The following is a 14,245-nucleotide window of genomic DNA, read 5'->3' as shown; positions in this document are numbered from 1 at the left end:
ATTTACTGCTCAAGAAAATTCTCCTAAACACACTTCAGAAACTCTTCCTCCCTCTTCCCTTTATCCTATTATATCCCAATCTATATTAGGATAACTGAAGACCCCCATTATCACTATTTTATACTTCTTGCATCTGTGACTTCCCTACAAATCTGCACCTCTACATAGAGTCAAAGTCATTTATGGTACAGAAGGAGACCATTCGGCCCATTACATCCATGCCGGCTCTCCACGGAGCTATGCAGTCAGTCCCACTCCCCAGCTCGATCCCCGTAGCTCTGCAAGTCTATTTCTTTCAAGTGGCTATTCAAATTCTTCTTGAAGTCATTGATTCCTCTCCACTTCCACCACCCTTGTGGGTAGCAACTTCCTGGTCATTGCCACCCGCTGCGTAAAAAAGTTCTTCCTCATATTCCCCTGCATCTGTTGCTCAAAACTTTCAATCTGTGTCCCATAGTCCTTGTACCATTAGTTAATAGTGTTGTGACCAAGGCAGGAGGAGTGCACCGTTTATTTTAGTCCCACTTCTCCACAGGTCACAACATATTATTTTAAATTTTCCCACCTAGCGATATGGTCAATCATATACTCTATTTTTCCCAGAATAGAACACACCAACCAGGTTTCCTTAATGAATGACAAAATCATTTTATTATAAAACAAGTCTTAACTAGTAATGAAGTAAAACAAACACACAGATTAAAATTTTAAAGTTCCCTTTTTACCTTAGTTCCTTCACACTTACACACACACATATACACCAGTTAACCAAAAAAAAAGGGATTTTTGTAAATTCAGAGCTCTGTTACAGACAAAAAAAACTTGGGCAGATTACTTGCTTTTTTTTTTAAGAAAACAGCAGATGAGATATGTTGTTCCAAAACTGCCATACAGTCTAACTTCTGAGTACATGTAGACAGGTCACTAGGATCTTTTAGAACAGTTCTTTTCGGGCAGTGTTGAAATAATTTTAGCAGGCTTTCTTCAGAGACAGGAAACGAGATGAATTGACACAGTGCACTTCTCAGGGTCTTTAAAGTTGTAATTTAGCAAGCTGGATTGTGGTCTTCTCTCTTTTTTTTAAAAATGGGAATTCTCCAGCAGACTCGACTCTATCAGCCACTCACTCCAAAAGGTAAAACATACACTGACACACAACCAGAAAGCTTGTGAGTTTTCTGTCCATCCCAGGTGCTCTACTGCTGCTGGGCTTATCCAATCAAGGGAATCTTGTCACTTCTCTGCCCCTATTACCAGGGTTTCTGTTCTATCTTTAACTTGAGTCACGTGACAGCCAGTAACACTATTGCCAATTTGGCTCCCTCAGTGCCCCCTTGATGGCTCTCTTTTTAAAAAAAATCTGGTCTAACATTTATTCAGTTTAACTATAAATTCCTTTAAAAAATTTTTAACAAAAAACAGAATCATTTTCATAATGATGGGAAGTTTCTCCTTGTCTAACGTACCTAAGTCTGTCATAATCTTATATATTTCTATTAAATCTCCCCTCAATCTCCTTTGTTCTAAGGAGAACAACCCAAGTTTTCCAATCTAACCTTGTAACTAAAATCCCCCATCCCTGGAATCATTCTGGTGAATCTCCTCTGCACCCTCTCAAGGACCCTCACATCCTTCCTAAAGTGTGGTGACCAGAACTGGGCACAATACTCCATTTGGGGCCTAACCAGAGCTTAATAAAGCATGTGCATAACTTCACTGAAGGTGAGATCCCTGAATTCCTTGTTGGATTTATTAGTGATGTTCTAATGTGTTCCCTAGTTTTGGACTCCCCATAAATGGAAACATCTTCTCTACATATACCCGCTGGAACCCCTTCAGAATTTTAAAGACCTCTATTACGTCGCTTTTCAGACCTCTCTTCTCCAGAGAAAAGAGCCCCAGCCTGTTCTTTCTTTCCTGATAGTGCAAAAAAGATTTACAAGGATGATACCACAACTGAGAGATTATAATGATCTCCAGTGCATCTACGCCCTTTTGGTAATCATAGAATGGTTACAGCATGGAAGGAAAAGCAAGGGACCTAGTACTGAGCCCTGCAGAACACTACTGGAAACAGTTTTACAGTCACAAAAATACGCGTTAACTATTATCCTTTGCTTCCTGCCACTGAGCCAACTTTGGATCCAACTTACCACTTTTCCTTGGATTTCATGGACTTTGTTGACCAGTCTGCCATGTGGGACCTTGACAAAAGCATTCCTAAAATTCATGTAGACTACATCAAACCGATTACCCTCATCGACCCACCTTGTACCTCCTAAAAATATTTAATCAAGTTAGTCAAGTTCCCTTAAATCCATGCTGACCTCTCTTGCCTTTCTAATTCATGCTTTTCTAAATGACTTTTTATTGTTCCTCAGAATTTTTCCAATAACTTGCCCGCTGCTGAGGTTAGGCTAGCTGGCTTCCCTTTTTAAACAACGTTACAACATTAGCTGTCCTCCAGCACCATGCCTGTAGCCGGAGCAAATTGGAAAATGATAGTCAGAGCCTCTAATTCCTCCCTTGCTTCTTTTAGCAGCCTGGGATACAATTCAATAAAAGCAAAATACTGTGGATGCTGGAAATCTGAAATAAAAACAAGAAATGCAGGAACCACTCAGCAGGTCTGGCAGCATCTGTGGAAAGAGGCGCAGAGTTAATGTTTCGGGTCAGTGACCCTTCTTCGGAACTGACAAATATTAAAAATGTCACAGGTTATAAGCAAGTGAGGTGGGGGTGGGGCAAGAGATAACAAAGGAGAAGGTGTAGATTGGACAAAGCCACATTGCTGACCAAAAGGTCATGGAGCAAAGGCAAACAATGTGATAATGGTGTGTTGAAAGACAAAGCATTAGTACAGACAAGGTGTTAACGGACTGAATATTGAACAGCAGCAAGTGCAAGCATGAAAAAAAACAAAAAACAATTCATCTGTGCCTGGCTATTTATTTACTTTCAAAAATATTTCCATTAATATTTCTTTTCTCACTATGTTTATCTCATCCAATATTTCACACCCCTCCTCCTAAACTACAATGTTTGCATCGTTCCCCTCTTTGGTGAAGCCAAATCAAAGAATTAATTAAAAACTTACTTTATTTTCCAATTTTATCAACAAAGTATTCACAGGTTGTATCTTCAACTATAGGATGTGCTCTTTAGATATTATGTTTTGACGATAGTCCTAATATCTATTCTAAAGTTTTACAATTATTTTTATGGCGAGATTCAATACATACTTACTATAATGTAATAATACTGGACTATAATTGCCAAAAAGATCACTTTTAAGGAATGGCACAGCAAGATAGCACACTGTGTTTTCTCCTTTGAAACTGGGATTCAAATCCAAACTAAGTTGGCTGCAAGAGATCAGATATAGTTCTTCGAGAGCATGAACTGATGACACAAAACTGGGAAGCTTACAGAAAATGGTCTCACGAACAGCTAATGAAGGAAGTAAAAAAAATTTGAAACATCCATGCTTTTTTGAAGCCGGTGTTAAAAGGACAGTCAAAGAAAAAGAACCAAATGTTACTTTAAACAGTATTATCACTTTTTTTAAAAAAGATAAATTACAGTGCTGAATTTTTTTTTTTAATTCTCCAAAAGGTTAAGGAGGCAAGCTGGAGTATTCCTTCAAGGTACAATATTTGAACACAGTAGAAAGAGATGACTCTTCATTTTGGTGTGTTGTACACCTCATCGAGGAGCCATGTGTTGTAATCAATTTGAAAAAAAGAAATGCTTTCAATTCACCAATATGAATGGGAAGCACTTGGGAAGGTATAAAACTTCACCAAAGTTTGCTCATTTAAGAATAGGATACCTGATCTAAGTTAGTCAGAATACTGAAATACCACAGATCTGAAAAATAAAAGTACAATGATTGAGCTTAAAGTTTTTGAAAATATTATCTGAAATGAAAAAGCAAATCCTAACCTAATGACAATTGAACAACATAAACTTGTTGAAAAATCATGATCATTCTCATTTTGAACAAATTTTCAGAATCTCAAACGGGAACATTTTAATCATCTTCGAACAATGCTACTAATCTTTAAAGTGCTATTCACAGTAAGTGCTAGTTTGGTTGCCAATTAACTGTTTGTTGCTTTGAACTAATAACTATAATAAAGTAATGCAGGGAGGCTGACTCAAAAGTGGACACCAAGAAGCAATTTAAATTTTTTTGAACTTTAACTTATAAATAACAAGTGTGGTGAATGCGGAATTGCACCTAGTCCATGAAGTTTATTCACAATACAGGCCAGGATATTACGTCATTGCAGACCTTTGCAAATCCTGTCCCTAAGCACCAAAATCATAGGTTATGAACATTACAAAATCAGGATCAGTGATCATCTGCTAAATATGGCATCAAATCTCCAACATGCACATTAATAAAAGTTATAAGCTGGAACTTAATTTTTACCTGCAACCTTTGTTCGGATTTGCATATTCTCTTGTAGAGCTGCTAAAGGTTCCAAATATTCAGGAGCCTTTCCTGCTATAACTTCCTCAAGCTTTGCTTCCACTTGACTTAATCTTTCCCTATATAACCTGGAAATGTAAACACTATTTGGTTAAATCACTCACCTGGAAAAGGTTTTAGCGAAATCAAATATCAAATCTCGTATCCAATTTACATACAGCAGAATTTGGCAGCACTAAATGAAGGTTGTCAAAGGTAGTTATACCTTTTATTATACTTTACATACACTTCCCAATTCTATGGGAAAAATGAATCTGAATTTATACTTGCATCTAGGTGTTTTATACGTGATATGCAATTTGGTTCCAAATTTCATTAACACATTAAAATGAAAGACCCAGCCACAGTTCAGCCATCAGGAGGATACAGCACAAGATTAGCTAGAGATTTGATAGAGGTGTTCAGAATCATGAGGTGTCTGGACAGTCAATAGGGAGAAAATGTTCCCATTGGCGGAAGAGTCGAGAACCAGAAGACACTGATTTAAGGTGAATGGCAAAAGAACCAAAGGTGACATGAGGATTTTTTTTTTTTTTACACAGCAAGTGGTTAAGATCTGGAATGCACTAACAGAGTGTGGTGGAAGCAGATTCAATCATGGCTTTTAAAAGACAATTGGTAATTATAGAAGAGAATAACTTTGCAGGCTACGGGGAAAAGGCGGGGGAGTGAGATTAACTGAGTTTCTCTTGCGAAGAACCAGCATGGACACGATGGGCCAAACAACCTTCTTCTGTGCTGTAACCATTCTATGATAATTACCTTTTACCTCACTTCAGATACAAAAAGCACTAACATAAAGAATACAAATGAATGCATTACTAATTACTTTTTTAACTATATCAAACACATAATTGCTGGTAAAACCACAAGACTCCATATCAGTGATTATAGTAACGTCCTCAGTACCTTGCTCTATGGCAGCGAGGCCTGGACACTGTATGTCAGCCAAGAGCGACGTCTCAATTCATTCCATCTTTGCTGCCTCCGGAGAATACTTGGCATCAGGCGGCAGGACCGTATCTCCAACACAGAAGTCCTCGAGGCGGCCAACATCCCCAGCTTATACACACTACTGAGTCAGCGGTGCTCGAGATGGCTTGGCCATGTGAGCCGCATGGAAGATGGCAGGATCCCCAAAGACACATTGTACAGCGAGCTCGCCACTGGTATCAGACCCACCGGCCGTCCATGTCTCTGCTTTAAAGACGTCTGCAAACGCGACATGAAGTCCTGTGACATTGATCACAAGTCGTGGGAGTCAGTTGCCAGCGTTCGCCAGAGCTGGCGGGCAGCCATAAAGGCGGGGCTAAAGTGTGGCGAGTCGAAGAGACTTAGCAGTTGGTAGGAAAAAAGACAAAAGCGCAAGGGGAGAGCCAACTGTGTAACCGCCCCGATAAACAAATTTTTCTGCAGCACCTGTGGAAGAGCCTGTCACTCTAGAATTGGCCTTTATAGCCACTCCAGGCGCTGCTCCACACACCACTGACCACCTCCAGGCGCTTACCCATTGTCTCTCAAGATAAGGAGGCCAAAGAAAGAGTAACATCTGCAGTAACCATGCGTTCTTGTTGTCAATTATCAACTGTGAGATTCTCCTTGATGGCAAGAAAGGGACAGGTGGAAAAACAGCATAACTGGGGTTTCTTTAACACCATGATTATATGCCTCACAGCAGGAAACTACAGCAAATCATTTTCAGCAGATGCAGTAATTCAATACCTGATCCAAACAGATCTGTAACATTTCAAGGTCTTCTTGATTGAACAGCCAGTCTGACTGATTGATATAGACTGGAGGGGTAGATCTGTTACATAGGACTGATAGGTTTTACATAATTATTTGGAGCAGAGCAAGAAGACTAACAGTTCAGATGGTCCTAGCTAGAAAAGCAGACATAAATTTACAGTACTCTGCGTAATTTTCGGTGGTTAAGCTTCAGCAGTATCACCATAAACATTTGGCTTCTCTGTCTATCCTATCTGGGCTGAGGTAAATGAGTGTCTCCAAGAGGACACTGCAAATTTCAGATCAATCAAATAGGAACGCTACTTGTCACAAGATAGGTATGTGTTTGGGATAGAAATGCAAAATTGTACTTATGTGCCTCCTAGCTTGCTGTAGTCATGTGACCTCTACCATGCACTCACTGCAGGCAGCCATCACAGATTCAGTTCAATAATGACACAGTACAAGCAAGACTGTTGGCCTGTAAGCTCGTAACATGGTGTCAGGGTAGAGCTGAGACTAAGTGTTGAAGAACTGGATAGAAGCACAGCTACTGAAAGAACACAGGAATGTTCAGAGCTGCTAAAAGCCACAGGAAGCCACAGAAAAGGAACAAAGAAACAGGCCACAGCTGAAAGCACAGGGTAAGACACAACGGCTGAAAACTTTCCTCTCCCGGCTCTGGTCAAAATGAAAGGTGATATGAAGTAGAACTGGCAGTTTTTCCACTCGCAATGGCAAAATTACGTAATTGCGACAGATTTAATTAACAAACCAGAGCAGCTACGAGTAGCTACACTTTTAGGGAGAGACTGTTACAAAGTGTATTCCACCCTAAATCTCTCTGAAGAACAAAAAAAAACAGACAACAGAAATTTTGAAAGCCTTGAAGTGAACGTAAGTCATGAATGGTATGTGTTCAATATTAGGGCCCATGTTGAAAAAAGAGAGTTCATTGATTAATATGTGACTGCATTAACACAGCTTGCAGAATTCTGTGAATTTGCACAACTAAAAGATGATCTAATTAAAGACAGGATTGTATTAGGCATAAGAGATCCCACATTGAGAGCATGTCTACTGAGAGAAGACAAACTTACACTCAGGAAAGCAATTGACATGTGCAGAAGCGCTGAGGTTGTAAATCAGCAGCTAGAGCAAATTCATGGCACAACAGACCAGGCCTTGCATTATGCTGATAGACATTCCAGGCCGAAAGGGCAGAAAGATCACAGACAAAGGGCAAGATGCAAATACTGTGGAGGACATCACACAAAGGAAAAGAAGGCATGTCCAGCATGGGGAAAGCAGTGTTCTCACTACAAGAAGCTGCATCATTCTGCACACAAGTGTTTGGCTAGAAGGAAGCACAACGAGCAAGTACAGATGGCTACTGGAGAGATATCAGCCGAAGATTCTGACGAATCACTATACATCATACAAGCGATTGGTTCAGTCAGGTCGATAGGTGATAAATGCTTTGTGACTATTGGAATGATGACTGCTGAAGGAGAATATTAAGTCAACATAAAGTTTCAGATAGACACCAGTGTGTCATGCAATATCATGGCCTTCACAGACCTGTGCGAAGTGGCCCAACACGGTAATCCAAAAATGAAGCTCTCGAAAGTAAGGTTGAGGCTCTATGATGGCACCATACTAGTGCCGAGAGGATAAACTACTCTGAGAGCCTAATGCAATGACAAGAACTAAGATCTGGAATCCCAGATCATAGGGGGCAAGCAAAAGCCACTCATCTCAGCTGAAGCAAGTCTAAAGCTTGGACTAGTAACCCTCAACCTGCAAAAAGAGATTTGCAACGTGTCGCAGCACTAAACCATTGACCGCGGAACAGATCCTCAGAGCACAACGATATGTTTACAGGTTTGGGATGTCTTCCTGGAGAATATCATCTTGAAGTAGATGAGAGGGTATGACCAATTCAGCATCTGCCGAGGAAAGTTCCAGCTGCCCTCAAGACCAGCCCTGAAAGACAAGATAGAAGGGCTGGAAAAGAAGGGAGTAATCAAGAAAGTGACAACTCCTACAGAAAGGATTAGCCACATGGCAGCAGTGAAACAACCTGGAAAGCTGAGAGTATGCATCAGCCCAAAGGATCCAAGTAAAGCTCTGAAGAGATCTCACTACCCCATGCCAACCTTCGAAGGAATTTTGCTACAACTTGCAAAGGCAAAAATTTTACTACCCTCGATGCAAAGGATGGTTACTGGCAAGTGAAGCTGGATGACATGCCCCTAGTGTAGGTAGGCGGTAGGAGAATTGAGGGAAGGTGGGGATGTGAGAGGGAAAATGGGATTAATGTAGGATTAGTATAAATGGGTGGTTGATGGTCGGCGCGGACTTGGTGGGCCGAAGGGCCTGTTTCGGTGCTGTATCTCTCTACGACTCTATGAAAGTAGCAGCTTTCTAACTACATTCTGGATGCCGTTCAGAAGATACAGATGGTTGCGCATGCCTTTTGGCATTTCCATGGCTCCAGAGGAGTATCAACGCAGACAGCATGAGATAGTTAGTGCTTTTCCCAGAGTGGAAGCTATAGTGGATGATCTGCTAGTTTATGGATGTGGAGACGCAATGGAAGAAGCTATTGCTGGCCACAATCAAAATCTAATGTGACTGCTGGACAGAGCTCGTCAGATGAACTTGAAGCTGAACAAATAAAAATTGAAATTAAAGATGCCTGAAGTCAAGTACTTAGGTCATGTACTGACAGCAAAAGGTCTTCGCCCAGATCCCGAAAAGGTGACAGTGGTAGCAGCGATGCAACGACTAACAGATGTAAAAGCAGTGCAATGATTTGTTGGATTCGTAAACTATTTAGCAAAATTCTTGCCCAATTTGTCATCGGAGTGTGAACCATTATGCCAACTCACTGCCAAGGATGTGCACTGGTATTGGGGCACAGAACAAGAAGCAGTGTTCACTAAAATCAAGCAACTAGTGACAGCAACGCCAGTGCTGAAATACTATGACATAAATGGTGAAGTCACCCTGCAGTGCGATGCCAGCGAGACAGGGCTTGAAGCAACCCTAATGCAGCAAGAACAACTGGTTGCATTTGCATCCAGGGCGTTAACACAAACGGAACGACTTTATGCTCAGATCAGAGTGCCTGGCCATTGTCTTTGCTTGTGAAAATTTTCATCAATACCTACTTGGAATAGACAGAAGGAGTCCGACCACAAGCCACTTCAAAGCATTTTCCTCAAGCCATTACTATCTGCTCCAGAGCGTCTGCAAAGAATGTTACTCCGGTTACTGAGTTATCATCTGGAAGTGAGATGCAAGCAAGGGAAACAGATGTACATTGCTGACATGCTGTCAAGAGCAGCACTCCCTATGAAGAAAGTACAGGATGCTTCGACAGTGTGAAATCTTTCAGATCCAACGTGAAGCTGCAGCTCGACATGCTCTGGAAGTCATCAACCCAGCAGAAACATTGAATCTGACAGACAAGCGCCTTGCTCAAATCAAACGAACTACCCAACAAGATGCAACTCACCAAGTTTTGCAAGAAGTAGTGATGAAAGGATGGCCTGAAAGCATCAAGGACACTCTTGTGGTCACAAGAGTGTATTGGGCATGCAGAGATAAATTGACAGCCCATCTTGTACAAAGGAAATAGAGTCATTATCCCTAAGGTGTTGAGAGGAGAGATGCTAAAGCACATCCATGCAAGCCACCAAGGGATTGACTCGAATCTGAGGAAGGCCAAACATTAGCAATGAAATCAAGGACCACATCAGCCAGTGCTGTGCAGGTAACAAGTATCAAGCTTAGCAAGCTAAAGAGCTGCTGATGACACATGACATCCCAGACAGAATATGGATGAAGCTGCGAGTAGACCTCTTCACTCTCACAGGAACTGATTATCTTCTCACCGTACACTACTATTCTAACTACTGGGTGTTAGACCTGCTGACCTCAACAACAACCGGTGAGATTGTAGAATGCCTGAAAGCACACTTCAGTCGTTACGGCATTCCAGGCATTGTGATGAGTGACAATGGCCCTCAGTTCACGAGTGAAGAATTCAGCCGCTTCATAAAGGATTGGGAAATTCAACACCATACATCATCTCCGCACTATCCCCAGTCAAATGGAAAGGCTGAGGAGGCAGTGAAATCACCAAAGGAATCATAAAGAAATTGAGCAAATCTGGCACAGATGTATACAAGGCAATCCTTAAGTGGAGAAACACACCTACTGAAGGCATGGAAAGTAGTCCGGTATTAAGACTAATGTCATGCCAGACCAAACTACTCTTCCAATTGCAAAACTACTGAAGCCAGAAGTTGAAACAGGTGTGAGTGACAAAATCAAGGTGAAATGGCAGAAAGCCAAATTTCATCTTGACAAAACTAGCAAACCATTGCCAGAATTGAGCATTGGAGTGCCAATCAGGATACAAACCTTCAACGCTCATAACAAGTCAGCCGAAGTGGCAACTTGGGATCTGCGTAGAGCAGTTGTCACCTTGATTGTACACGGTGGAAGTGAATGACCAGATATACCGTCACAACCGCAAGCACATACGCACAACTGGAGAAGCTGTTCCGTCATGGCAGGCCAATCAGGAAGATGTGAACTCACCATCTGCACAGACCGCAAATCAATCTTCAGTCCCAGAGGTCCAGTGCACCCCAACAACGGAAATGGAACAACAACAGTCGAGAATAACGAACTGCAAATGCATGAGATCAGTTGTGTGCATAGTGGGTAACTTGGGCAACTCACAGTGTAAATGATAATGCATGCAACTTTTTTTGTGTTTTTTATATGAAAAGGGGGATGTTTGGGATCGAAATGCAAAACTATACTAATGTGCCTCCTGGCTTGCTGTAGTCATGTGACCTCTACCATGAGGCACTCACTGCAGGCAGCCATCACAAATTGAGTTCAATAAAGACACAGTACAAGCAAGATTGTTGTCCTGTGAGCTCGTAACAGTATGAATGATGAAGGCCCATTTGATTGCATCCTCTCATTATAGTGTCTCTACTGTCTTCCCATTACAGCACCTTGTGTTTCTTTAAATTAGTCCAATCTCATGGATTCAATTACCGTTCCTCGTAATCTGTTCCGATTTTCCTCCTGAAGATTGACTCATGCTGGGATATGGTTCTATAAATAACAGCAGTCTTCTGGTGCTTCTCCCAAGCAGCCACTCGACATGTTCAACATTCTGCATGATGATCTGGGCAGCCAGGACCAGAAAGCTGTTTAGGCGCAACAGGGCAGACTAATCTTGTTTTCATCTGGCTTGAATATTCATGCACTTCCAGAAGAGATCACTAAAGACCATGCAGTTTGGGAACACTAACTGATTACTGGGCAAAGAACTACTCCCTAAGGTTTGTGCTAAGTTTGCTCTTCACAGCCTTGAACCTGTGCTTTGCTGTCATGCTGATCAAGTCCTGTCTCTTAGCTCACCGAGTGCTGCTTAAACTGTGTTTGATAAATGAAGATTGCAAGTCTTTATCAACTGACTGAAATCAAGTACTATATGTTTCCCTTCAAATAAGGTGCTTAAAATGTTAGACATATTGTTAAAATAATTTTCTGTATTTCAGAAGCTGGATTTACTCGAGGACTTGAGAGGTGACCTTCTTGAGGGGCTTTGTAATCTTCTAAATTACACTGCTATTTTTGTGTTGATACTCACCCAAAAACAAAAGTGGCAAGTTATCAGGGAACAATTGTACTGCTGCTGATTTTGACAAAATATTAGTAAACCAGAGACAATTGGAGGTCTGCTAGAATCCAAGCCAGGTTGCATCAGAAAAAAAAATGAACTGCATACTTCAGTGAGACCATCAGAAATAGGAAATGTTTCAATTTCCAAAGCACAGTATAAGCTGAGATCCTGAGGCACCTTGATGCCCATAATTTTACAGTTTGAAAATGTCTACAGAAGGACACAAAATAAGATGAGGTATGATGAGGATTTGTCAGGAATTTTATGTTACAAGTTTGGAAATCATGAAAACCTTGACAACATAAACTATTAAGAGGCACATGGAGCAAGTGAGGGAGCCAAGACCAACTCTGGAGTCAGAGTCGTACAGCATAGAAACAGGCCCTTTGGCCCACCACGTCCATGCCGACCATAATGCCTATCGATACTAATCCCACCTGCCTGCATTAATTCCATATCCCTCTATGCCTTGCTCATTCAAGTAACTGTCCAGATGCCTCTTAAATGTTGCTACTGTTCCTGCCTCCACCACCTCCTCTGGCAGCTCATTCCAGATACCCACTATTCTTTGTGTGAAAAATTTACCCTTTTGATCCCCTTTAAACCTCCTCCCTCTCACCTTAAATCTATGCCCTCTAGTTTTAGTCACTCCTACCATGGGAAACAGACTCTGGCTATCTACCCTATCCATGCCTCTCATAATTTTATATACCTCTATCATGTCCCCTCTCAGCCTCCTTCACTCCAGGGAAAACAGACCCAGCCTAACCAATCTCTCTTTATAACTCAAGCCCTCCAAACCAGGCAACATCCTTGTGAATCTTTTCTGCACCCTCTCTAACTTAATCACAACTTTCCTGTAGTGCGGCGACAAGAACTGCACACAGTACTCCAATTGCCAAATAACAATTTCTGTTTTGCAAAAAGTGGCAGTTTTTTTTTATTGTGAGAACTTGCAGATTTAAAAGCAACTATGACAGGGGCTAAATGTAAATGCGAAAAAGGATAAAAAGTCTCCAAAAACCAAAACAAAAGAAAATCTGCAAGAACCAACAGAAAGGTTGTTACACAAAAATAAAAAAGGGACAACATTTTTGGAAGATTACTTTGGATCTGGTCAGCTGGTGGCAGAACAACTTCTTCATATAGCGCCTTTAACATAATAAAACATTCTAAGGTGCTTCACAGGAGTGCAATAAAGCAAAATTAAGACAATGAGCCACATAAGGAGATTTTAGAGCAGATAGCCAAAAACTTGGTAAGAGAGATAGGTTTTAAGGAGTGTCTTAAAAGAAGAGAGGCTGAGAGGTTTAGGGAGGGAATTCCAAAGCTTAGGGCCTAGAGAGCTCAAGGCAAGGCCACCAATGGTAGAGCAATTAAGATCAGGTATCCTCAAGAGGCCAGAATTAGATGAATGCAAATATCTCAGAGGATTGTAGAGCTAGAGTAGATTTCAGAGATAGGGAGGGGCGAGGCAGAGAGATTTGAAAATAAGGATGACCGAGAGCCAACGTAGGTCAGCAAGCACAGGGGTAATAGAATGGGACTTAGTGTGTATAAGGACATGGGCAACAGTGTTTTGGATGACCTCAATTTTATGGAGGGTAGAAAGTGGATGCCAACTGTTGAAATAATCGAGTCCACAGGTATTAAAGGCATGAATGAGGATTTCGGCAGCAGATGAGCCGAGGCAGGGGCAAAGCCGGGCAATGTTACGAAGGTGGAAATAGGCTGTCTTAGTGATAGCGTGGGAAGGAGGTTGGAAGCTCAACTCGGGATCAAATAATGCACCAAGGTTGCGAACAGTCTGGTTCAGTTTCAGACAGTTGCCAGGGAGAGAGATGAAGTCAGTAGCTAGAGAAAGAACCAGAGCAGGGATAGATCTCACTTCAATCTTCCCAGTTACATACCCGATTTGGCATATGTGTGGTATACAAAACAAAGACCGACAGCCCACTATTGCCATTCATGTCATCACTATATAAAAACTTCATAACGTTAAACATTAAGTAAGTACAGAACATATTAACAAGCAGTTACAAAGATGAATATTTCCACATTAGAACAGTTAGGGGTTTTCTGGCAATTTAGTATCAGTTCCACTTTTAAATGGGGCAATGAAGCAGACTTTATCAAAACATTTGGCAGGTTAGTGACCTATTTCTTTTTCTGAATCAAACTTTGGTATGAGACAAATTTACAAAACAGTTAAATCAGCAACTCGCATTAAATGACGGCAAAGGAGGTTTTCTGATGCTTGAGACCTCACACCGTTCAATTTAGTCAACAATAACTTGAAA

At 41.3% G+C, this 14,245-nt stretch overlaps 1 protein-coding gene across 1 annotated transcript in view; it reads right to left on the bottom strand.

Moving 5' to 3' along the window:
• The window catches only part of brms1la (BRMS1 like transcriptional repressor a), a 66,235-nt gene that overhangs the window by 43,408 nt on the left and 8,582 nt on the right, over window positions 1–14,245 (bottom strand). The window contains exons 2-3 of the mRNA XM_068038157.1: window positions 7,661–7,730; window positions 4,439–4,566 (exon numbers count right to left, since the gene is read on the bottom strand). Of these exons, the coding sequence (XP_067894258.1) occupies window positions 4,439–4,566; window positions 7,661–7,730 (198 nt within the window). The remainder of the gene's footprint in view (window positions 1–4,438; window positions 4,567–7,660; window positions 7,731–14,245) is intronic.

Source organism: Heterodontus francisci, chromosome 9 (assembly GCF_036365525.1).
Source record: "Heterodontus francisci isolate sHetFra1 chromosome 9, sHetFra1.hap1, whole genome shotgun sequence".
Lineage (NCBI taxonomy): Eukaryota > Metazoa > Chordata > Chondrichthyes > Heterodontiformes > Heterodontidae > Heterodontus > Heterodontus francisci.
The sequence above is the reverse complement of the archived record's forward strand: the minus strand, read 5'-3'. Positions and strand labels throughout refer to the sequence as shown.